General features: G+C 40.5%; 1 protein-coding gene across 3 annotated transcripts in view; it reads right to left on the bottom strand.

The window, feature by feature from the left end:
- Nucleotides 1-27,496, bottom strand: part of pald1a (phosphatase domain containing paladin 1a) — an 89,128-nt gene that overhangs the window by 14,527 nt on the left and 47,105 nt on the right. For all 3 annotated transcript variants that reach the window (XM_034707708.1, XM_034707709.1, XM_034707707.1), the window contains exon 19: nt 4,066-4,221. In XM_034707708.1, coding sequence (XP_034563599.1) covers nt 4,066-4,221 — 156 coding nt within the window. The remainder of the gene's footprint in view (nt 1-4,065; nt 4,222-27,496) is intronic.

Here is a 27,496-nt window from a genome sequence, read left to right on the forward strand (position 1 = left end):
CGTATGTCACTTTACCTCAAATTAAATTTGAGGTAATTGGCTGTGGCATTTAGGAGACTTTAAGAGAACAAATTCTATGTTGATCAAACTTGTTCCTTGCAAACACATTTTATAGAACAGCCAAGGTGAATATTGAAGGTGGGTAAATAAAGACTAATAAGTGTGTTTAAATTACTGTGCACCAGAGCATGAAGAGAAACGCTGAGTTTATCTAAAAAAAAAAGAAAACAAGGTCGGATGCATGGTTGGCCATGAATCTTCACAAATGAGTCTGAAAACAAAATGTACTAGAAACAACTAACTCCTGAACCAATTAGAGGTAAAGGCAAACTTTTGCACGAACATTCTTTTTCTGAACCTTTCGTGAACAACTTTTCAGAGTTACTTTCATTTGGGCAGCTGAATGCAGCATTAATGTTCCCTTTACTAATAGTTTTTCAAGGATCCGGATGTAGACAAAGTTGTTTTCTTTTTAGAAAGCAGGCAGGCGAGAGTTTTATCCAATCTGTATCAACACTGGCAAACTCAGCAGATGGTTCCAAACACATGAAGATAAACTTACAGGAAGGTTTCTATCCAGAGTTGGCTGGAAGTTTTTTGCAGATGTTTAAGGCGATTTGCAATCCAAATACAAAGAGTGCTTGTTAAGGCGGATTTATACTCCTGTGTCATCCCTACGCAGCAGGGGCTGACGCAGACATGAGCACCACATACTTGTGCGTAGGTGTGTCTGTGACATGCAGCATATCTACCCGGAAACGCTTGAGGGCAGTGCGGTCTCTCTGATAGCCGGTCGCCTCCTTCCGGCCCCGCTACGATCTGTTTACTTTTTCACAGCGATTCAGAGCGTGTTATGTTAATCTACAGCTGATACATGTTGCTGTTTATCATACAGACATGATGACATGAAGAATAGAGAGGAGGAGACGAAATACAGGGCCGATATGCGGCCGATGAGCGGGAATCCCGGAAGTGCTATAAATACAATGCCGCTGAGCGGACCAATCACAGGGCTTGCGGTCCGCGTCGATTCTATGCGTAGTTACATTTTGGAGGAGGTGCACGTCAGCTAAGTGCGTAGGCCTCTGCAGAGGTACGGGAGCTACACGGACCTCCGGCGTAGGCTACGCCTTTGATTCAACGCAGAAGTATAAATCAGCCTTTAGGTGCGACAATGATGAGCCACAGTTGTAGTCCGTTTCAAAGAGACAGTAATTGATTACTTTTACAATAAAAATCTGTTAAATGACAATGAAGAGACAAAGTAACACTGCCAAGTTTAGCAACAAACTCATTTCGCTTTATGAAGCAAAGGTTGGCTTAAACTTGAATCATTTGCTTCACCCGCAGCCGTCATGGTGCGGTGTTTGGCTGCAGCAGGAAGCTGTTTTCATTGAAAGGAGCTCCTAAAACCCAAGTTTACACCACTGGCCCAGCTCCAACATGATAAACAGACACAGCTAGCGACCTGCTTCTGCACTGTAAAGAGCAGTTTAAAGAAACAAATCCAACTAACAATAATGTTATGGCAGCATAACACGTAGAAGAATGAATCAGCAGCTATTTGCCAAGAGTTTGATGTCACTGTTCATCCAAACACTGATGCTGATTTTGGTAAAGGTTTCAATTAAAATGGATAGATTTTGACGGATTCTGCCGAGATCCCTACGCTCTGCAGAATCTGCAGATGTTTTTAAGTCTTTATTAAAAACCCACTTATTTAGGGAGGCTTTCAATTGATTCTCCCATAACTTTTAATGCTTTTATGGATCATGTAGCCACTGTAATTTTTATGTTGCCTATCGGTTTTGTCTTTCTTTCTGCATGTCTTGTCTTTGTAAAGCACTTTGTGACTCTTGTCTGTGAAAAGCGCTGCATAAATAAAGTTAACTTACTTACTTAATTTACTTATTTTGCCTATTTTGGTAAAACAGATGCATCACAAACATCTTATGTGTTTTAACTTCTTTTCAAATTGTACGTTCTGAGTTTTTTCAAAAAATGTTTTCATTATTGAACATACATTTTTAGGTTTATTGCCTCTAAGAAGAAGAAGAAGAAAGAAACATACTCCCCATGGGGGAAATTCAATTTTTCCACTCGTGTTATTTTTTGGTCATGCTACACACACAGTTTGGTCTATACATACAATTTTTATGCACGAACATGCAATGGACATGCACTTGGGGAGAGATATCAGAGTGAAGATCCTGCCATCAACCAGCGCACCCTGAGCAGTTGGGGGTTTGGTGCCTTGCTCAAGGGCACCTCGGCAATGCCCAGGCAAGTGAACCAGCACCTCTCCAGTCACCAGTCCACTTGCCAAACTTTGTCCTTACTGGGACTCAAATGGGTTCCCAAGCCAAGTCCCTATGGACTGAGCTACTGCCGCCCCTATTGATAAGACAACCTAAGAGAGACAGGAAATGTTGGGAGAAAGGACCGGGAACCGTACCTATGACCAGTGCGACGGGGACTGTAGCCTCTGTACATGGGGCACCTGCTCTACAAACTTAGCTACACCAGCGCCCGACAAGAAGCTAGTTTTATTCAGAGGAGTTGATCAAACATGACAAGTATTTTCTGTTGCCTGTTTTTAAACTGAGCGTTCCTGCTCGCTATGACCCCGTCTTTATTTTCTCATGGCATATCTGGGCCATTAGAGTCACTCTGATGCACCGCATATATTTGCTACTCATAACAGGAAGAATATGCCCCCCAATTGACTGTGCATATTTCTGTGACAAATGTTTTCACAGCTTTTGTTCTCATGTATTTTGGAATTCCGCATTCTTCCTTTGAGTTCATTCCACCTCGATGAGGACAAAGAAGGACCAGATTTTTATTCAATGGTTTTTTTAACATTCCAGGCAAGAGTCCATGTTTCTCCAGACCGTCTGCTCGCAAATAAGAAAAAGAAAAAATGCCTGCAAAGTTGGGCACTGAAGTCCAAATGGTGAGGCTTGTTTGTTTGCTTCGAGCATAACGTTCAAGCGTTAAGTTCTGGTGCTTTGAGTGGAAGATTTTGAGATTTCATCACTAGGCCGGAAGAAACACATGCTTTAAAGCTGCTGCTGATGCTTTATTGGTTATGGAAAAACAAAAAACTGAATGAAAACAAAAAAGTTAACACCTTTTAATTAAAAACAAACGCATATAAACATAATGAAGTCATATAATGCAGATTTATTATTTGTGTACATTAAAAATTAGCCTTTATGTGTTTCGTAGACCTGCCAAAAACTGATTATTTTTTACTACCATGAGAGTTTCATATATTGTAACACACATGTAACGTGCTGTTCTTTTTTGTGTGTGTGTTTGTAAATGTGTGTGTGTTAGGTACCTTTCACAGACTACTCATTTGTCTGGAATGCACATAAATTCTCTACTTTACTGTAGGGGCACAGCTGGACAAACGATTAATGTACCAACAAAAACACAGAGCCGAGACGTTATGAAGTTCAGTGTGTGAAGACGCAGGCCACAATAGAACCAGAACCAGCTTGTAAATTCCTGGTGAAAAAAAAGTCAAATGAAAAACTCTGGGACCCCGACTAAAAATTTGCACAAACTGAGTGCTGAAAAGAAAAAAAACACGACCATCATCTCCTCTTTCTTTCGCCTGATTATTCTCACACAGCTTTGTGAGTAATTACAGATCCTCCATCCCACTGCCAAGAATGAATGAGAAAGCAATAATGGGAAAACCTCAAACCTGTAGGACGGCAAATAACAACGTACACAAGCAAACCTCAATGTCAATAGCAGGTCTCTCTGGCTCCCTCCTGAACCTGAATACAACATGAGTTACTCAAAACAGCTTGTGAGGCTTAAAGGCTTACATCCAGAGGAGCTCCAATTGAGACATGAGCCTGATAATGTGCTGGTTTCTTGATAACATGTTATTAATTTATCATCTGGTAAAGCATCACTCAATAATTTTGAATCAGTACAGCAAAAATCAATCAAAATGCATGTATTTATAGGATGCATATGTCTATACATATCAAAGTGAGATGATTTAGGGTAGGAGAAGAATAGGTTGGGGTTGTCATCATGTACCTGTTCCATCCAGAGAGTGAAGGAGCGCTGCCACGAGTCTTTCTTCTCCAGATGTAGGTACGTGTTGAAGAGGATGAGGTAAATGTAGCGCTCCAGGTACTGCAGGCTCCTCAGCAGCAGCTGCTGACTATCTTTCTCGGTCTTACTACTTTTGATCTGTAGAAAAAAAAGAGAAACAAAGATGTTAAAGAAGATCAAGTGGGCACAAGACATGACTGTCCATCCATCAGCAGCTCTTTAGCTACATTTTTACATATATATTAAATCCTTTGCTTACATTGCTATACATTAAAGACTAAGCAGAATGTGTCTCCTGTACTTAATCCAGCACCTCTAATAGCCACCTACATGTCCCTTAATCTGTACAATGTTGACTGTTATTCTGCTTAATAAAAGCAGTGTGTTTAAATATGTTTTTGCGTTGATTATTTCATAACTAACAAAAAATGTTCCAACTAGTGAAAGCACAAACACCCACCATAGAAATCATTAACTTAATTTTAATTGGAAAACAAACAAACAAACAAACAAAAGACAGACAATGTTAAGAAAATAAATTAAATAATTAATTAATTACAAATTACAAAAAAAAACAAAAAAACTTCATCACACTCAGGAAAAAGAGACATTTAAGTTCTGGAAAAATCACACATATATCCTGCTTCTTAACTAAACACTAAAAATGTCACAACAGCCTATGAACTAACACTATTGCAAATCTTTAATTAGAATTTTTTTTTAATAGCAATAATTTTTCTTCAGCATTTTTATTAGCAAGACATGTAGGTGACATATAGTGGAGTGTAAAGGTTGTGATAGCCGGTGAACTGTTGCTTCTGACATTGGGTGTATAGCTGGGTTTAAAAAACAATGACAATTTGTCCTGCGTCTTTTTGAATGTGCAGTTTACAGTGTGTTAAATTTAAAAATTAAATCTGTGTATAGTTTTACTTTTCTTTATTCATCATTATTTTAGTTAAAGCTACCATAAGGAACTTTTTAGTTTAGTGTTGAATTTGGCGCCCCATGTAGACAAAGTAGTTACTCTCACCCCCATTGCTCATGTCCTGTACAGGTGTACAGGTGTTTTTTCTGACTTGAAATTTCATACTGCTTTCGTGAACCGTCAAAACCACTGATGATTGGGGCGCTGGTAGCCTAGTGGTCTAAGCGTCCCACCTATAGAGTCTACAGTCCTCGTGGCAGAGGTTGCAGGTTCGATTCCAGCCTTGACCATTTGCTGCATGTCCTCCCCCTCTTTCTACCCCCCACATTTCCTGTCTCTCTTCAGCAGTCTTATGCATAAAGGCAAAAATGCCCCCCCACCCAAAAAAAAGCACTGATGATCACTGTCACGGTGAATGGGTGAATGTAAACAAGGGCTGTTTTTGACACTAAACCGCTGGTCGCGTTTACAGGCATGAAAAATAACCATGTAGATATAATCAACCGTCTTCCTGAGAGTTTAGTTTGTTTTTGTCGCTCAAAAGAGACCATAGTATACACTTCAGACTGTTTCATAAAAAGCTAAAATTCCTTATAGTAGCTTTAATCTATTTATCAACTCTTACTTGAAATAAACATATCTAGCAGTCTATTACCCAAATAAACAAGACTGGTCTTGTTTTAGAGAACTAACATAGTATAGTGCAAAGACATAACAATACCAATATACATAGAATGTAATAAAAAAGCAACATGACTGAAACGCATCAAGCTATCCCGTTCAGGCAATCACACTCTTACAGTCAGTGGTTGAGTCATTGTGTAATGAGACAAAAACTAATATGACCAAACATGTTGTCAGCTTATATAACATCCTCATTCCTGCACTGTCTTTGAACATTACCCCCCACCATCACCACCCGCATGGCTATTATTTCTGTTTAGCGCAAACACAATATAGTTGCCACGGGCTACCAGCTCCAACAACTGGGGGGTTGTGTCCTTTAAATTACAGCCACAGTCAAAAACACATATTGTGCGTCACACATCAACAGCTTTGACTAATCTATGAAAATACACACCTACAATACAAAGCTGAAATTACTACCTCACACTTGTATTAGGTGCATCAGGTATATTGAAAAAGCAACATTAGTGAGAGGATGTTATTTACTGAAATCACTGTGAGGCTCCAAAAGGTAATTTGATTGGTGATACATATGTGTATCGTCTTAACTTTACTTCGTTAAAATCATGTTGATTTTATATTCTGTTTGTCCAACAAACAAACAAAAACAGAGTCAAAAACCTTTCATGTTTTCACACAATTGGGCAAGGAAGCTGATTCTGATGACGACTGAGGATGCTTCAAATATGGATGTTCCTGCTAACAAGCTTCAAATTCTTTGTGGATTCACTGCAAACTCCTTCAACCAGGCATCATGCAACTTTTATCACCACAATACCAATATAATCACCCAGATTTAAGCCCTGTTTCCACCAAGCAGTTCAGTTCTGTTCGTCTCAGTACAGCACACATTTTGTGGCGTTTCGATTGACTAAAACTGGGACAGGTCCCCAAATTACCGAGCCGTACCGTCCCACTTTTTGGTACCCTTCTGTTGGGGTGCCAGACATACCGATCCAACCCCAGAAGGTGGAGCTAGAAACACTGCAGTCCATTGATTGGTCAAAAGAATCGTCACTTCCCATGTGACAGCGGTGATAAAGACCAACACATAACCCTGCCATGTTTAAATCTCCAGTGGACTTTTGGGAAGATAACGTGGAGGTGCAGACTTTCCTCGCATTTTTCTTCTTCGTTGTATTTATTAGCAAGGTACACTGTGTCGCGCTACCATGACATCACGCTATTATGTAGCTGACGCGGCTATCGGCATCCGGCTTACATGCTGCCCACCGTGTAGGGCACGATTAGCTGTGGGAACAAAAAAACGGGATCAGGCGTTACCGATCCGACCCGTACCAAACTGTACTGATCCATACCAGACCACTTGGTGGAAACAAGCCATTATAGTCACTTATCTGGTATCTGACCAAATGTGAAATGTGGTCTTATTTTCTGGTTCTGATTCATTGTGTTGAATGATATCTAAAAAGGGTTTCACCATGAAGATGATTCTGGGCCATCATTTTATCCATTTGACATTTGTGTGGATTTTCTACATAAATAGCTCAAAACTTGCTTTGCAAAGTTATTGTAACTTTGCCTTCTGACGACTACATTTAAATAAGTGCACCGTTAAGTCAACACAAAACGTGCAGCTTTAAGATCTTCCAAACGTAGGCGTTACACTCCACTCCATGTGGACACTTGAGGAACTGCAGTTGTAGCACTTCCGCATTGGCTTTAGTTGCTTATAAGAGAGTCTACTACTTGATTGATTCCTTACTGATATTTTAAGAGACTACACACTTGATGATAACAAAAGACAGAGCGCACAAGATCTCTCTCTTCTGATCTTATAGTGTGTGGTGTGCACAACGAAGCACACCACACACTAACCGATTCTTCAGCAGAGTATCAGGTTCTTCTTGCTCAATATTCCAAATCTTGCATAGTAAAACATGACTTTGGTGTAAACAAACATGGTGGATGAACAGGAAGAAGCAATGATGATTGTTTTCGGAAAGTTAGAGGCCGAAAACAATCACAAAAAAGAAGATTATTGGGGCCGGTCGACCGTTTCCTGCATGTCTTCCCCCACTCTCTGCTCCCCACGTTTCCTGTCTCTCTTCAGCTGTCCTATATAATAAAGGCAAGAAGCCCCAAAAATATAACTTTAAAAAAAAAAAAAAAAAAAAAAAAAAAGAAAAAAGAAGATTATGGAAAAAGTCATGGAGACGGCGGAAAATGTCAACATTCATGCTGTTGCCACAAATCAACCAGTTGGTCTTCCATTTTGGACGTCCAAGAGACTTTTGTTTTCACCGGCGTCATGTGTTTCTTTGTCTTTACTTCCTCTTCCGTCAGTCAGCTGAGTTAGCTCGCGTCTTGATTGGCTTTTGCTCCGGTACACGTGACATTACACGCTGTATGTGCTCGGCTCCTCTCGGAGCATCCCACACACTACAGGATTTCTAGTCGCAAATATTTAACATGTTCATTATTTGCGATCTCTCCTTCTGAGGCCTTCCGAGCAGCTCCGACCAGGCAAAATCCCTCTTAACACACCACACACCACAGGAAAATCAAACACGATGACGTTTGCAAACATCAGACAATCGGGCCTTTGCTGGCTTTGATCATAAGGGGGAGATCGGGACAAAAATCAGCCCGATTATCCTGTAGTGTGTACCCGCCTTTACATGAGCTCAGCAATATGCCGGAAAATATCACCTTTGCCTGGCAATCGATAGCTGAGCCTCAAAAGGCTTTCCAAAGCCCTGTGATAGTCCCTGGTTATCACAAATATCTGATCAGAGAGGTAAATAAGTCGAGAAAACTTCCAGCTGTGCACTTTCTGAATGTTATGCCCTTCAAAAAATGTGTTATACAATACTTGCACCGCAGGCACAACACAATCTCATGTCGAATTTCTTTCATCTTGTCCCCTCTTATACCTGCTTCAGGTTTCCACCACCAGATAGATGTTTTGACATTTGAAGGGGCATGAGCCGGTGAGCCATCAAAGAAAAATGTCATCCAATACACAACATTCTGCATTATCCATCAAAGTATTCACAGTTGTTTACCCACAATGCTTTCAAATACCCTTTCACACCACTGGATCGTCATAAAGACTCGAGTAACAAGGTCACTCTTGGAATGATTACTATTTTAATCATCAGGACAAACTAATGGAGTGTAAACATCCATATGATCCTTTTGTTGTTACTCAAGATAGGAGATAATTATAATCCCACAGGACTATTTTACTTTCCAAAAAAGGGAACGGAAGCTAATCAAGGACACCAAATCTTGAAAAATCGTATTAAAAGTTAATCATTTTGACGATAACAAACTAGATCAATCAATCATATCTTTCTTATGTAACCTCACAAAGACAAATGAGCACAAACTAGCACAGCTAACAGCCCCTTTATATGCCCCTTCCTCACAAAATCAGGTAGATAATTATGTTGCTCTTCAATTATAGGCTGTAAGTAGCATTTAGGTACTTGCAGACAAGCTTTCATTACTGTGTCAGGTTGTTTTTCTCTTTTTCACCATCTTTTTTCTTTCTTGTTCTGATTGCTTACAGCCTAGAGTGCTTCAAGGCATTGAGCGAAACAGTCTGCCATCCAGCTGTGTGTCTGTGTGGCGGAGTATAAGGTGTGTGCTGTATTGGACAAAATGTCAATTGGGGTTAAGAGACAGTAACAAGAAGCGAGGGGGTGTAGTTTATCAGGATGAAGCTTCAGCAGTTTCTTGCAGTAGCATGTTTTTGCATCCTAATGAACCTTCTGAGAGCTGGTGGACTCAGTTATCTGCGCACAGTTTGCAGTTTATCAAAGGAGTAGAGGCAACTTGGGGGCTGCACGGAGAGGGAGAAAGTTTACAGTGTAGCTGGGTTTGTACCCTTGTAGCGTAATTTGACATGTGCACAGCCCACCATAATATGATCATTCCAGAGCTGAATGACGCAAGAGAAGGAAAGGAGAGTGAGGGGGAATGAGCGGGGTTTCCTGTTCATTCCCAGCAGCCTTAGTTGGATCCCAGTTTTCCAAGTAGAGGGAGAAACTGCACCTTGAAAAAACAATGGATGTGCTGTTGTCCATCAAGTTTCCCCAGGACACGCAGGGTAAAAAAGAGAGCACACAGACACATACACATGTCACTTTCTCTGATCTTTCCCAGTTAACATTGACCACAGTGGCAGATCAGGTGAACCTGATCACCCTGTGTGCCCTGCTACCCCATGGGGCTTTTCAACATTTTAACTCTTAGCCTGAAAATCTACCGTGCCAAAGCCTGGCAGCAGTCTGTACACAAGCAACGGGCGAATACTTGGCTCAGAAAAAACACAAATCCTGAGATTGGTTTTGCAGAGATTACATAATTCACACCTCTACAAGCTGCAGAATCCTAATTCTGTGGCTGCCATATGTCTGTCTGCAGAGGACCGAGCCATATGTGTGGTTAGGCGGCCTCTCGTGCAGAAATTCCTTCACAAAACAATGTTGGGGAAGATGTGGTGAAGGAACAGGGTAGAGTATTTCCATTCCATGTTGAAGAGACAGCCTTGAAGCTTTGGATTTGCTTGGATTACATTTTTTAAGTGCTACAAATCCTGCTGAGTGGTGATACTCATCTAATTCTCTGAATTTTGTTTCAAAAAGCAAAAAGGGAAAAGTCAAGAGTAAATTATTACTTTCTGTACAGCAAGGGAAATCAAAATTCCTTGTGGAAATGTCCTACTCTTTAAAAGATGAAAGAAAACTGTTCTTTTCATTCGAGGAAAGGGAATAAAAGAAGGTTATTCTCTCATCTCCGCTGCCCTTTAAGAATAAGGAGGTGACCAGTCAGTCAATCATAGGAGAAAGCCATTTTCAAACAGCCACTAAGCTGTGATGATGAACCTCGTCAGCTCTGCTTGGATCCAAGTAAGACTGGAGGCAGGCCAAAAACAGACCGGCACATACCTTTATCAAGAGAATGCAGGAATGCCGGTGGTAGTGAATTGTGCTATGAGGGAGGACAATGTGCAAGGAGGAATGGATAATACAACTGGAGGTTGAGGTGGAGGACAGTATATTATCTTTTTAAAAACACCTGTTGGAACCACAGAGCAGAAACCTGTTGCTTGTTTGTGTGGCTTGTTTTTTACTTTAAGTTCACTGCATAAATCAAATAAGAATAGTTCGACTTCTCTTGCTTTGGGTTCCTGCAGTTATACTGAGAATACTGATAATATCTTAAAAGTACAATATGAAGCAAGAGTCATTGTGACGGTGATTAGCTTAGCTTAGCATAGACTAAAAATAGGGGTACAACAGCCAGCCTGGATCAGTCTAGAAATAGCAAAAACATGCCTTCTGAGAAGTCTAAAGCTCAAGAATGAACATGTTATATCCCAAAGGTTTATCCATACAAAGCCAAAATATCAAAACAACAAGTAGAGGTTTACCTGGAGGTTATGTGTTGCTAATTATACTTTTGTTTTTTGGTACAGCTTCAACAGATTAAAAGAAATATCTGTAACAAAAGGAAACTCTCACAAGCTTTAAAGACAACCAATACAGTTGGAGAGAACTAAGCTAGACTTTCCCCCCTGCAGCTAGTTTTATGCTATGCTAAGCTAAGCACAAGTTCATTCTTTTAAAGTAGTTTTATGATTTGATAACGAGATTGTTGAGGTCTTTATCTTTAAGGTAGTTGACTTTTACTGTTGTTGCTATTTGACAGGGCTAAGCTAGCTGTTTTCCCCTGCTACTGTGGTCTTGATGCTATGCTTATATTATTGCAATTTAGTTCTGATACATTTTTTGATGGATTTTATGAATGACATAAAAAATGAATTGTGATCTTTTAAGTTCTTTGAGGTTCAATTTTGCTCAGACTAGACAGAGCCTTGCTAGCTGTTTCCCCCCACTGATAGCCTTCGTACTTTGATTTGGTATGCTACGCTAAGCTAATCAAAACTTCATGTCTGTTTCAAAATGTCCCCTGAGTTTAATGAGCTCTTCCTAAATGAAACTCCTTCATTTATCTCTTTCAAGGTACTCAATAGTTTAGTTTCACTGGTCACTGGACCAGTAGAGAAAAAGTAGCTAGCTGTTTCCTGCTGCTTGCCTTTATGCTATGCTAATATAATTGCAAATTGGTTCTAAAATGTTATTGTATAATTTGATAAATGTATTAAAATGGTAGGGTTGTGATCTCTAAAGGTACTTGATGTTACTATTAGACAGACCAACATAGTAGTTTCCACCTTTCTGCTGGTCTTCATGCTAAGCTAAGCTAAGCTAAGCTAAACTAATGATCTTCTGGTGCTGGCTTTTTTTTGTTAAGTTATACTTTTGGGGCTTTTACACCTTTATTCAGAGAGGAGAGGACAGTGGATAGAGTAGGGAACCAGGAGAGAGTGGGGGCAACTCAACCATTAGGCTAAATTGACGCCTTGATGCTAGCTTCTTAGTCAGTATCATAGACTGTAAAAAAAAAATGGACATCATCTTGCTCGGCTCGAAGTGAGGCCGCCAAAATGGCTGCAAAGGGCTGCTCCCCCTAGTGGCTGGCTGCAGTATAGGTCAAAAACTCTTGTCTCCCTCATTCATTTTAATGGGGCTGCAGTCAAACTTTAAAAAATAAATACACGTTTCTCACGGCCATATGCTGTGGTGATATGTAGTTATTATTTGACTGTTTTATGTTCAATGCCTCTTTTTTCTGAAAACTTTATTTTTTCGTTAGTTATTAGTGTTTAAAAAACTGGGTTTGACTTCCAGTTTTACTTTGATTGACAGCTGCTGTAGAGAGACAGTCTGTAGGACCTCGGGACGGTACACTGTGGGGCGGAGCTTGTTACCGTAGAAACACGCAAACTCCCTACTGCGCAGACTGGCTGCAGAAAAATGTACAAGATGGCAGCGTTCTGGAACGGGATATTTTGGCTTCAACACTGCTCAATGGGAAAAGACCGAGCGACGCTGTCCATTTTATATACAGTCTATCGTCAATACATATATCAATCATTCTATCTTATCAAATAAGAGTGAATAAGACCCTAGTTTTCTTAATCAATGTCAAAAAATATATTATCAAATACTTATATTTATTGACTGTTTATTCAAAATGTTTATCAAAAACAATGAGTATTTGTAAATGGCTGTCTCAGCACATACATAAAGTTCAGCTTGTTTTTCTTGTTTGTTGGTACTGAGAAAGACACAGGAAGAAAAAAAAGTGTTTTGCTGTGATTAATACACATTGGTTTGGAAATACAATTTACAAACAGCATGGGGTTGAACATTAAGGCTAGTGAGTCAAGATAGCCTTAAAGCTTCCTTTACCACATTGAAGCTGCAAACCTTTATTCAATATGCTGCAGAGTACAAACAATTACAGCAAAACAACTCCATTGGAAAAGTGTCTGCTGAGAAATGTTCCTTTAGAAGTACTTTCAATGAAAAGAAAAGGAAACAAAACACTTAAGAGTCAACACTTTGATTCACATCCCTTATAGATTGAAATATAATGTTGTAGATGTTGGAACGTATTGCATTAATGCAAAAAAAGTGTTCAATGTCAGATTCCTTGTATTTCATAGCATACCTCTTCTGAGTAAAGTCAACGTCTAACCACTCAGGATTCAAGCCTCATACTTTCTCCACTATAAGCTTTATTATTCTTTTTGAAGCCAAGAGTAATTCATAAAAATGTTTCATACAAAACAGCATAGAGGCACTCAATGTTTGTTTGTGTGCAATACAGCTGTTAATTTGAGTTAGAGCTGTTTCTAGTTGTAGTTTCTGCCTTTAAAATCAAAGACGACAGTTCAAACAAGAGTTCACAATAATCCCCGGATAAGCGTCATGGCCAGCAGCCTGAAGGTGAAGGTATATTAAAGATAAACACCTCCCACTTCTGAGACGCATTGCCCGTCTCGTGCCTCTATCTTGTGTAAACAGGGTTGCCTCGTGTCAGAGCGTTTGGCATAGAGTGGTCCCACATGTTGAGCAAATACAAGGCCTTGATGTAAAGCTGGCAGCCATGTCGGGCGACAGTGAGTTCTATTGATTTCTTAAAAATCAACGACTTTTTGCTCAGCAGGGTGCTACAAGAAGGAAGTTGCAGTTTCTGTCAGTGAATCTATCAGGAGCTCTGTTTTCCATTTGTGATAAAAAAGCATTGATGGCAGTGACATTTTCACACATTTGAATTATTACACCTCACACACCAAAAATGCAGGGGGAAAAAAACATCAAAGCGTTCAAGATTTACTTTAGTTTGGGATTAGCGAAGCACTTTTTCGGTGTCCAAACTGTTATTTATACTTTACTTCGGTTCTGAATGTCTAAATAAGCCGTTACATCATCCAGCTAGAGCCTATTTTTTACAGCCCTGGCCTGAGTGCACAATCATCTTGTGCAGTTTTTGGAAAAGGTTCATTGCCACTAGTATCTGTAATGTTTCCAATAATCCACTTTTACTGGCAGCCATTCAGCTAGCTGAGCATGTTGAATCACAACAGAGCTCTGTGATTGGTTGTTCAGTAAGGTGACTGAGCAGATCAATGAAGAAAGTGATCTAGCTCAAGATTGGGACTTGTCTTAGCTGGGTTTGCTGGGTTACAAAAACAGATTACTGTTGCCTCAAGAAACATGACTTTAAAATTATAATATTTATATCAACGGGGGTCTTTTGAATGTTTCTTGTTTTTGTTGAAAAGGTAATCCGGATTTAGGAAAAAAATTATAACCGATAAGACCATTGGAAGAGCTACCAACTGTAGAATCTGAGGGGCAGTTTTTCTATCAATAAAATCATCCTAACATAAATGTCTAGTGTCAACCTGTTTGTAATTCCAGTTAGTAGCCTGGTTAAAAGCAACATAATTTATAATGAGTGGGTGGTGATGCAAAATAGAGACATGATGAGACAAGATGACACAAAGCAGAGGGATCTTGTCTCACTTTATTGAGATTCTACTTCGCATGACAACTCACTCACTCAAGCTCCTGTGAGGAACTTGCAGTTTCTGTCAATTTTGGCGAACCCTGAGGACAAAGCGGAACCATTTGCCTCTTTATTAATTTAGTCCTGTGTGTAAGCAGTGTTTGTGTTAAGTCTTATCCTGCTTTCTTTAAAAAGTCAAATGCTACAGACGTTTCCAAATGAAGCTCGTAGATAGTCCAAACTGTACTAAATGTAACCAAGGTACTGTTGGCACATATGTCCATGTCTTTTGGGAATGTCCCGTGGTATTTAATCTTTGGTCTAAAGTGGTTAAGTTCCTTGAAAAAATCTTAAAATTTCCAATCCCTATACAACCATCATTACTTTTATTTAATGATGACTCTGCTCTCAGAGATACAACCAGATTGGCCTTAAAAGGAACCCCGACTACCAAAACTTATTTTCCTATATGATAAATGTTTGTATAAGCTATATAAAAACGATAAGAAAATCTCTCAAAATATCTTAGTTTGTATAAAACTGGAAAAAATATTTTCACTCGTAGGCCGCCATTGTTCTTTGCGTCGCAATGATGTTTGGGCAGTGACGTCATTGGGTTGCAATAGACCGTTTTCTTCATGCATGTCAGCCATAGACTGTATGAAATAGGTGTCAGCTGAAGCATGTGATTCCTGGGTGCTCTGTGAAGTTATATTCTGGATCAGACTGTCTGTACAGTTGCTGACTGCCCTCGCTGAAAAAGTCATCATCTGAGAGGAAAAGATCCAGAGACTGACTGTCCTCCTGAAACTGTTTTTTGAGCTCATTTTCACAATTAGCAGCATAAACGTGGTCTTGAGTAATAAGTTGGTGCGCATCAGCTGGCCACTGTACCGCTGCATCAGATGTGTGTTTTTCCGTCTGAGTTGCGACATCACTCTTATTTGGAGAACAAATGGTTTGGCCCGATGGTTTGCCTGCAGAGTCTACATCTGCAGGTGTGGGATGTTGACATCCCCGCAGGAGAACATCCAGCGTCTCCTGCTTATGGCGTTTCCTCGAGCGGACTTCACTTTTTTCCCGTGGGCGTTTTGTCTGTTTATGAGCAAAAACTGACGGCACAGCAATGGCTTCAGTCTCCGTTTATAACTAGCAGCACCTGTGAGCTCTTTCACCAGCGTGGGTCGGCTAAATGCATCAAATGCATCTGGAGTGAAGGGCGAGAACATAGCCGCGGGTCCTTCGGAAGATGTGTACGTCCAAAAGCAATTTCCCACTCCTTTCTTCTCTTTTTGTCTCTAGGAAAGCTGTGTAGACTTACATCAGTCCCCTTGTTTCCCTTCGACTGGAAATTACACCCAAACGCAGCACAGTGTGGCATTATTATGGTTTTCACGTTCCTGAAAGCCAGCGAGTAAACACGGCGAAAACCAGAGGCTTGGCAAGACGCAACCATTACACGTCATCAACCCAGCTTGCATTGCACTAGCAAAACAATGGCTGCGCCCGTAGGTTAGAATCTGTCTGTTTCCGGAACGGCCTGCTACATACTACTTACTAATGTAGTAGGCAGTAGGTATTGCCTACTACATACTGCGTTTGAATTTAGTATGTAGTATGACTGTTCTGTCCGATCTGTCATGCAGCATGCTGAGCCAGACTTCGCTGGATTTCCGGTTTCGGAGAGCAGAAGTAAACGACGGCGAAGCCGATAACTAAAATGCTTATTTAGCATCCATTTATGATTTTAAAAGTTAGGAAGTGGTTTATATGTAATTTGATAACTTTTACAGCACCCAAAAACGGATTTCCTCCCGTCAAAAAATGAGGAAAAAGAAAAAGCAGAACGAGCGCTGTGCATTATGGGAAACAGTACGCGAGGCAGACTGGTCCGATGCATACTGAGATATTTTCCCGTATCAGTAAACATCCGGGGAGTTTTGGCTTACTGCAGATTTTGCTCTTGTTCACATACTACTTACTACATACTGAATTTTGGACATATCAGTACGTACTGCTAGAATAGTAGGCGATTTCGGAAACAGCCATCGTGTTATAAATTTCGCTCTTTAAAGAAATTTCTTCATGTCTATTTAACAAAGCATTCTAGTATGAGACAAACATTAAAGCAGATTTATGCCTATTAGTCCCCCACAGTCGGGGTTCCTTTTAAGGAAAATCATATTTGCAAATTCAACTGCTGCTAAGAAGACCATAATACATTCCTGGTTCTCTACTGAACCTCCGTCTTTAAAACAAAGGTTTAATTACTTTAGAGATATCGCTCTCATAGAAAGGTCACTGGCTGTAATTCATAAGGCACGAGCATCCACTGTTGAGTCTTGGGATCTCCTTATTACTTCTCTTGTAAATGTAAAGCTATGACTGATGGTGTTTTTGGTGTTTTTTCATTATTAATATATAGAATATGAACCCTACACACATGAGCTATCTTATGATGGATATATCCTTTCAATCCTCTGCCTCTTCTATTTTATTTGTTATTTTTATTTATCATTTTTCTATTCCAAATGTATGGATGATGGTGTGGCCTTGTGTCACTTCTCTTTAATTACCTATTGATTCTCTGTCATTATTTTTGATTTATATTATCTTTATAACACAGCATTGATGATATGTAAATAGTTTGTTTGATGGCGATGTCATCTGCTGTGAAAAAAAATCAATAAAAATTTTGATCACAAAAAAAAGTCATATGCTATGACTCATTGAAGAACTTTGTAGAGGAGAATGTAATCACAAGCTTTTTTGACAGTGTGTTTGAACTCACTTGTGTTGTATCCATGCTAGTTGTCTGTCAGAATTTAAGCCTCTCAATATAGTTGTATAGTCTACCAGTAAAATTTCATTACTGAAAGATTTTCTAAAAAGTATGAAGTGTGGTACATCTATGAAGAAAAGTTTCACATGGCTGCTGCTGGGGAAAGCACCAAAGTTTAACCCCTGAATGGTGGCAGGCAAATGTTGGAGGTTGACCTTTCTGCGAGCTCATGTGGGCTGAATATTACGCAGAGGTCCATCTGCTTGACATATGGTGCCAATTACCAGCTGATGGGGTTGCTGAGGTAAAAAGGCCAATCCATATTGGCCCGTCCCACCCAGGTTTGCACAAGCAGCTATTCATCCGACTCTGCAAGAACACCTCCCACTCAAATCCTAAACCAAACCCCGACCTGTCTACAGTGGACAGGCAGCCTACACATGGCTCAAGACTCAATGTACAGACAACTCAAAGTCAAGTATATACCATGGATTTCTGATGAAAACTGGCATATTTTGGACATACTCTCTACCATAGATGAGTTTTTTGTTTCCAAAGCTATCAGATGCTATAACGGTGATCAAAATGAATGACCTTGGGACAGGGTTCAAAACAAATGATACAATCAAAAGAATGCTCTACTAAAAGTAATATTGAAACTTTGGAGACACAGGTGCACATGAAATAAAATGGACTTCACAGTTGACTCATCCTCACCTCAATGTTTACTCTGACCTTCTGTCTGAGGCCACCTCTTCAGCACATGAATCAAAAGGTTAGTGAGCTGTCCAATCCCTATTTCAGGACAGGTTGGACTGTGCTTGTGATATCCTGCTCCAAAATATGTAACTCAGCTAAGCTATGAGCTGAATGTTTGGACGTTGTGCAAAATGTTACACTAAACAGCTTGATATGTTGCATATTTATTAGCTATTTGATGTTAGAGTTGACCCAAATAGTTTACACAGAGGTTGTTGGATGTAACAACTGCAAAGCCATTTTTGCCAAATCTCCATGTTCATTAGTATCGAGTCTTCTGACCTGAACTTACTGATGCATCACCACACTTCTTGCCACATTCAGTGGAATAGTGGGAAACCACTGCCTTGGCTCTATGCACAGATTGCACACAAAAAGATCAATTTGTTCCCCCAAAATCTGCCAGAACTGATATTTCAATTACTTTCTATTACTGCTCTGAACATGAAAATAATCTTTTGAACATTCTCATGGCTGCTACAGTATACTTGCACCTTGGTAGTAATTCTCATTGCTATTAAACCCTTTTACCAGTCTGTATAACATGAAGCACTCTCCGAACACTACAAAAGACACATTAACAACTAAATGCACCTGCTGTTTTCTTTTTTATGCAACTTAAAATAGGGTAATTTTCAGCATATGAAAAGTAAGTACACCACTACTTTTCTACCTCTTTTGTGAATTTTGACAAGACTGGTTGTTAAAAAGCAACCAAAGTGCTGTTATTTAGGTTGCATTACCCTGAAGTACATTGAGGCAAAATGTGGTATCCTGAGGATAAAAAAGCTTTCATCTCCAAATGTGAAAATATGGACATGCATTATTTTTGAAGGGTGTCTTGGCTCATTCTCCTACTTCTTTTTGCAATTTCAAGATAATCATGCCACTTTTTTCTTTTATTTTCTACCAAATAGCTAGCTGTTTTCTAGGAATGTATGATGTAGGGGAGAACGGGGTTGGTTGTCACATGGGTTGGTTGGCACACTCGTTATATCTCGACACCACAGGGCACTTTCTTTCAAATTGGGGTATGGATATTTCAAGAATTAGGATAAGAGATCACCTACATAGTCTTCTCTGGAGTAAGACAGCTGAACTTGAGGTGAGGACTCTTTGTGTTTTTCATGTCAAATTGTAAATATGCAGCTCCTCAGTGTTTTTCTTCTAGGTTTTTAAAAGATGGGTTCATAACAAAACAAGTGTTACCCTTACAAAGTGTGAGGGGAAAGCTATAGTTTAGATTTTTATTAGCTAGCTAAATAGTTGTTAGATGGCTGTTAGCCTTGATGCTAGCAAAACAATCCAGTTGGGGTTGGTCATCACATTCTCTTTGGGGTTGGTTGTCACATGTAACAACCAACCCCTATGTTGGCAAAATCATGCATGGTGAAATTAGTTGGAGTGTGCAGACCCTACATTTGCCATCACTGTAACTCAAACAGTGACTGCATGTAGCCTAGTTGAGTCGGCCATTATTGTTAGGCCTATTTGTTTTGTTCTTTATGTTGTTATATAGGCTGGACTAAAGATGTGTTTCCTGTTCATGTTCCTTGCTCATTTTATGTTAAAATGCATTAAGTTATGTAGGCCTATCACTTGTCAGTGCAATTAAACTTTCAAATTTAGTTCTGCCTTCTTGCCTTTTTTAAAATATTTTTCCCATTAAAATACCATTGTGACAACCAACCCCATAGTGTGTGACAATCATCCCCGATCATCAAAACAGTAAAAAGTGTGACAACCAACCCCGTTCTCCCCTACGTCAAGCCAACAGGTTATCGATCCTGTAAAACTTTGATTTATTACTATTTATGATTCCAACATTGCAATTTCATCAGATAAAAACAACTGACAAAAGTGCTTTCATTTCCTTATTAACAAATCTACACAACACTACATGCCATTTTATACAAAGAAGAAAAGCAAACTAATGTTAAAATGAGAGTAAAAATGTCGTCACCTGTTTGGATGCCATCAGCGCAACAAAGATGTATTACATGAAACACAAAGAGGCAGTAGCCAAAGCTGCCATTAGCACCAATAAAACAATGGCCGCTTCTGTCCCAATTTCAGAACTTCAGAAAGTGTACCAGAGTCAAAATCACTGCGTTTACAGCACTTTATGACCCACCCTTTTCCAAGGTAGACAGACCAAAGATCTCACTACAGCTAGTGGTGTATTTGGAACAGTATTCTGAGTTGTATTTGTAGACGTACGCCTACCTGCCCTACCTGTATGATGTGATCTCTGCTCAAATTCACAGTCTGATCGACAACATCATCAATGACGTAAGTATTATCTCAGACTTACGGACTTCTGACGTTAGTCCAGCAAGTATATTTAGTTTGAAGGCCAATTGGCTGGATGAAGGCTTAAACATGAAAGAGACAAATGCATTCACCCGAGTGCTTTGGTTCACAGTGGAAAAAAAGAACTAAAGAGAAACCTGTTCTTTGTTTTTCTGTTTAAAATAGTGATTTCAGTTCAAATAGGTAAGTATCAAATATTAATATATGTGCATCTTTGCATATCAAATAGGGGTGCAACAGATCAAAAAACTCACAGTTCGGATCGTATCACGATTTTAAGTCACGGATCGGATCATTTTTCGGATCAGCAAAAAAAAAGAAAGACGACAAGTCAAATATAACTTCGTCCTCCATTTATTTTGTAAAACACTTGCAAACTTTTGTCCATTAAATAAAAACAACATTCAACTCAAAATTTACTGCATGTGCAAAGCACCCTATCTGTGGCCCCAGTCCTGCCTTATTCACTGCATTTCATGGCATGGCAAGGGAAGGAGCAGGGGAACTTCAAAAGTTTCACTCTATTCTTCTTTCACCGGGACTTGTCTCCATGTCTGATCTGTACGTCGCTTTGGATAAAAGCGTCTGCTAAATGACATTGTAACATTGTAACATTGATTTTCACCGTCCTCTTTTCTTTGAGCTGCAAACTTGGAACACACCATTTTCATGCATTCTAGGGTCCTACAGCTGGCAAACTACCAATATGCGAACTGCTCCATAGACGAAAGTGAAAGTTAAAAATTGCACTCGCAGCAGTGAACTCTAAGTGACCCAGTAACAGCCTGTCTGCATATCGTTGACATGGAGACAAGTCCTGGTAAACACGCGGTGACCCGACCAAAACACAGAGTGAAGGATTAACAGTTCGGTGGCCACAAATAGGCGGCCGGATGAACATATGGTCATCACGTGAGCATGCGCACCTTTTTTTTTTTCAGCAACCAATCTGCGGACCACGTCCGTGCCGAACCGTGGATAGGCATCCGTACGCATCATGGATCAACGATGATCCGTTGCACCACTAATATTAAATCTGAGGCTTTTTAAATAGTAGCTGTACATAAATTACAAATTTTAAAAATACAAAAATGTCAAATGAATTATGGGTTGTTGGTATTGGCCATCAGATGGAACTGAATATCAGTTACCAGCATCAGCTCAAAAATTGTTTTAATCATTTTTCCCGACTATTTTCCATGTTGCTTCCATTAAACTGAGTATCAAGATGTCTAACTCTGGTTGGAAAGGTAAACTATCATTTCAATTGCCTTATAAGTGGTAATCAGACTTTTGACATATTAATGTGTCTGTCTTTCAAATGTAGGAATTTGTTGGCCATGCAAGAAGTATAAAATACTATATTTCTTATATGCTCCTTAACATGTTCTTTTTCAAACCTGACCATCCACCCTTCCAGTCTGCCGCCTGCCAGGTTGGCAGAATATTTTATAATATATATCATCTGGCTTCAAGCTGCAGACCTGATCTGTATGGATCAAGGTGGTGCCCTAAAACTGCTTTAAAGAAGAAGCTGAGGAGCCATGTAGCAGCCAGTGAGAGGGGGCCAGAAGAGATGCCTTTATGTTAATGGTTTCCACAGATTCCAGTCCCACGTCTGTCTTTTTCCAGTCGCTCAGCCACACTATGCTGATTAAATCCTGAAGGCAAGGTTGAGGTGGATTTTAAGGGCATCTGTGTCTATCTGCGTGCTGTATACACAGATCTGCCATCAACCAGTCTGCACGACAAGTGAAAGGCTAGAAAATATCTCTCATTGCATCACAGGCAAAATATTCTAGATTGTTGTCTCTATCAGAACATGGATTTAACTCTTATTTCATAACTAAACTGGGTATCAAGCAGCTCTATTCATCCAGCAAATGGTATCCAAAACAAAAATAAACCTTTAAAATAACCAAAAACACGAGGAACAAGAAAAGGAATGTTCTTTATAACTGATGGTTGATAGGCATGTGAGTGGAAAAGGCCAATTCCTCAAACAAAAAGACTTGCAGAAACACATCACGTGTCTGGTGAGCAGAGATTAGAAAAGCCACACGAGGAGACAGGGCTCATCAACTTAGCCTACACAGAGACTGGAATATCTGCCCACATTAACCACACGCATTATGGTACATTCTGTACGTGCACATGCCTGGCAACAGAGCACATGGAGACTCTCACTGAGAATCAATCACTTACTGAGCTATCAAAATATTTCGTGCATCCAAACCCGACACTGGGGCATTAAAATGGCATGTCCTCCAGCTACATCTAATCAAACTTTCAATAATTCAAAACCCACTGCAGTTGTTTGAATCAATTTTTGACTCTGAACCATCAGAGTGATGCTGGTGGTTCATAGAAGGCAAACAAGTTGATGGTTCTCTTTTTTTTTCACATCTGAAAGCCACAGTGCTTAAAAAGATGCAGCCAGACTTTATTTATGCTGTTTGTTAGCCACAGGCGTGTCAGTCAAACGCTCGGGTCCAGAGGGAAATTTTCATTGATATATTGACTTGACTTTGCTAAAAACATTACTGCATCCAAGTGGGTAAGACCCAAAGAATCTGATGATTCAACCAAGCCAAATGAACAGGCCAAACTTTCCAGGTTTAAACTGTTCAGTCCCACAGTAATGTCCAAAATCCAAACAGCAACACAACAGCTAGATTTTGAGATCATTCCAATGTTAAATTTCCACACAGTACAAACTGGCTACCATGCTACTTGCCTCTATTTAAAGATTTTTGCAAAAGGCACATCAAGACTGTTGGCAGGAGGCAGGATTTTTGATGTTGGTGGCATTCTGATTTCTGTTTGTAGAGTGAATAGCGTAAGAAATAGTCCTAGTCGCAATCTCTGGTGTAAAGGAAGCCAACTGGAAGATCAAAAAAATCACAAAGTGTCCACTTGAGGCTTCCTCATTAGACTCCATGTTAATATGTCCATTTTGACAGCAGAAACAAACATGTTAACAGCCAGGTAATAAAGTCGCATGGTGATTTGACTGACAGGTTGTAACGATAAGGCTGTTAGCCAGTAGGCTTAAGTCCCTGCTCAACTCTACTTCGCAGTCAATGGTTGCTCCCAGAGGTATTTTTATCATTAGACAACAGCCACAGGTATCCTGGATTGCTGTGCTGACTGTCCATGTGTCCGCAAGGATCCATCAGATCCATGTCCGGTCCGTCGCCGATCAGTCATGGCACCGAATCTGATAGGTTTCTATTCTAGGCAATCTGTTAACTCCCACTGGATCCGGATTCAGAATAAAACACTCTGTGTTATCGTTAGATCATTTTTAACTTAACCATGAAAACAAAATGTCATTTTGAGCGGAGGCAGGCCTGGAGTCATAAACTCAGAGGTTTTCAGAGGCTGATAAAGACAACATGGATGAGGAGAGGAGGAGGAGAATCCTTGATTCAGTGATTACCGCGGGAAAACCTCGGTCACATGACTCCAGCTGTCCGGTGGTTCTGCCCCGTGCTGCGTTCCGAAAACGCAACCAGTGGGTGTCGACGTACAAGAGAGCATGGAGCCGGACCGCAGCAGATCAGAGATGGACCGGACACGGATCTGGTGGAAGTCCCGTGTTAGTCTTTCATGGTGTATTTTAGCCAATGAACTTTATCTTGCCATATGTGTAAATGCTTTATGTTGCATGACTCACATTGGTGAGCCGTCAAGGTTAAGTCTCAACATTGAAAGCTTTAATAGATGATGAATTGTACGCTAAAGTCAGGAAAGTTCATTTCTTTTAAAAGCAGTTCTAGTGGTTGAAGCTACCTGACATCTAAACAAAGAGATAACCATTTTTTATCAGTAGCATTTAAGTTTCCATTTGTAGTCTAAGTGGAAATGTCCGATCAGTTAAACAGGCTCTGGTTTGCCATATATATATGCCATGATGCATTCCCACCACCCACCAGCTACCACCTATCAACTCTTCAAAAACACAAAAAAAAATGTTTTCCGATTCCAATTTAGCAATCAAGTTGAAACAATGTAAACAATGACAATAGTTACGTCAAAATAAGTCTTGGCCAGCATATCTGGTATTGTCTATCCTTATCGTTCGTCCCCACCAGAGGCTGTCATATAGAAACCAGTTGGTTCCAAGACTGTAAGACGGCTGGCAATATATCAAATGCTCTGACCAAAACAAAAGAACATCTGTTGCTCTCACAACCCTGTTTTAAATACATCCAATATACTAGTTATTATGGCAGTATGGCTGATCTGCCTGTTGTCTTTCCAGTCCACCAACCTACCAGAGAGCCCATGCTTAGCTTAAGAGCAGTCCTGTTCAATCTAAAGCTCGCAATCTAGCCACACAAGACTAATAGAAAATGACAGTTGTGTACAAAATCTTCTTTTTGATTGGTCCTGCACTATAAGTAAGGCCTCTCAGTGTGGCTGTCCAAAGTGACAGTGGCATTTATTTGGTTGCATACTTTAAAATTGAGCTACGCTGCTAGTTTGTCAGAAGTTGCTTAATGTAGCTTTAACTGTTATCATTCATCTTAACCTACAACACCTGATTTTTTTGGGAGCCAAAATAAGCTTTGATCACAACACTGATGTACAGCATTGTCACTTTATTCTGTTAATTTGTGGAACAACTAGCTGTATTAAAAAAATATAACGCCAAAAGGCACTGAGCCAGAGAGAACATGGAGGCTGGGTTGATAATTCTCGGTGGATCGTGTCAACATGTGATCTAATGCTTGAACAAAAATACTCATTACAGCCATTTCATACATGACATGGTCTTATAATTAGATTTGATTGCCACCTTGTTCTCACTTATTAAACAGGCTGGCATTTTGTTTGTATACACTTGGGAGAAACTTGGTCAGTAGAGACATATCTGCCCTTTCAGACATTTATAACTCAACTCAAAAGCTGCCGTTAACAGTTGCTTGAAGCTGTTAATATAAAATGTTTTGTGTCAATCAAATTGGTATTATTAAAAGGTGGTTATTAACCCTCCTGTTATGTTGCGGGTCAAATTGACCCTTTTTAAAGTCTAGTTTAGGCACACAGATCAGGTTTGGCGGGGCCTTAGTGTTTGGCTCGGCCCCACTCGTCGGGGGCCCATCGGGGCTGGGTGGGTGGCTGGTGTCCCTGTCACCCTCCACCCCCCTGCTGCCCCCTCCCCTGTGGGGGCCTGGTCCGCGGCTGCCCTCGGGGCCGGGTTTCCCGGGGTTCCCTCGCGGTCCTCTTGGGGGGGTGGGGTGGTGCGCAGCTGGGGGGGTGTTACTATGGCAGCCATTGGGGTGTCCCTCCATGCCCCCGCGGCCTGGTCCATCAGTCGCAGGGCATGGGTGGGGGGCGTGGCTTGGGGGAGTGGTCGGGCCGTCTGGGGGGGGCAGATGGGATTGGCCCTGCCGCCTCCGCCCTCCCCCCGCTCCAGCGCGCCGGTTGGTGGGCTCTGGTCCTGGTCCTGCCCGTCTGCCTGGCTGTCTGCTCCTGGTGCCGGGCCCCCTCGGCCCTGGTGGCTCCTTTGGCTCCGTCTGGGGGGGCTGTGGGGGTGGTGTTGTGGGGGCGTCCCTTGGGGGGGCTGCGGGATCTCTCCCCCCTCGCCCCCCTTTCCTCCTACTGGGTGACCTGGCGGTCGCCCTGGGTGCTCCAGCGGTACCTGCTTGCTTCCGGTCTGGGTCCTTGGCTTGTCCCCTGGCCTGGGTCTCCCGCGGCGGGTTGGGTCCTTCGGTCTGACTGCTCTCGCGGCCCGGGTGCTGAGCCATACCGCTCGGCTGGTCTGACCCAGGTGGTTTCATCTGCACCAGTGGTGGTCTTGTTACACAAATAGAACACAGCACGGCGGCAACCCTCTGCGACCCAAGCTTCAGTAATGATTGTGGACACTAAGGGTTGCTTAATCATTAGTATCACCCCACGGATTTTCTTTTTGGCATCATGGTGAGATGGTCCCTCTCCATCTAAGTGTGTTAGGTCTCTCTCTCCTTCTCTCTCCCTGTCCCTTTGTATATCCTTATGTAATCTTTCTTTCACTTTCTCTTATTTATTTTTTTTTTTTTATTTTTTTTTTTTTTTGGCCCATCTAGGTGTGCACGCCCTCTTTTACAGAACATGATATTAGCTGCCAATAAAAGATAGGCCAGAGTTCTAAGAGGGATGGTGATGGTTGCATGCACACAGTCACAAGCACAGAAGAAAAAGGTTTTCTTTCTTTTCTTTTGCTGCAAGAATAAAGTGCATGAATATTTGACAGTTTGTGACAAACATGACACAAACCAGAAATATATATGCAGACAAGAAAAAAAAAAAAAAAAAAAAAAATATGCAGCATAAAAATATGGGCAGCATGTGACAGAAGAGGTGTTGTGTTAATTTATCAACATCACTTCATTTTATTTTACATTTTTTTTTTTTTTTTTTTTATGAACAAAATTCTATGTCATGTAAAACTATTGTATTTATATTTAGGGCTTTCCAATGTACATTAAAACAAATTTTAACATGAATTTTAATGAAACACGAGTGAGTTATCCTCATTGAACCATGATCTGTGAGAGTTAAAGAACACCAATGGACTAAATCTTGATTTAAATGGTTAGTAATGGAGTTAAAAATTAGATTAAAAAAAATGTGTATTGGATTTTTTGGGGTCCTGATACTTTTGGATAATTGAATATGCCCCGGGTCAAATTGACCCAGGAACATTATTGCTGTCCCAGTGAAACAAACATAACAGGAGGGTTAAATGAGTTTTTAGCTAAACATGCACAGACTGAAATATCTATTTCCGACTGAATGCCTCTTTATGACCTACATATGGGACGTTAAGGGACAGCCGGTCAAATCGTCAAATCAATCTCTCTAATCCAGATCACACACACATATCAAATCAATTTATAAAGTCTGTGATTTCACCTCTTCCTGTTGACAATGTGGCAAAAATTAGGGTGAAATTAGTTCAAGGGAAGTTCCTAAAGTAAGCTACATACACCATAGCAATCACCCAAACATGCTGCTATTTTTCTGCCAGTTCTTCTGTTGAAATTACAGCATGTAAA

Source organism: Notolabrus celidotus, chromosome 18, assembly GCF_009762535.1.
Source record: "Notolabrus celidotus isolate fNotCel1 chromosome 18, fNotCel1.pri, whole genome shotgun sequence".
Taxonomy (NCBI): domain Eukaryota; kingdom Metazoa; phylum Chordata; class Actinopteri; order Labriformes; family Labridae; genus Notolabrus; species Notolabrus celidotus.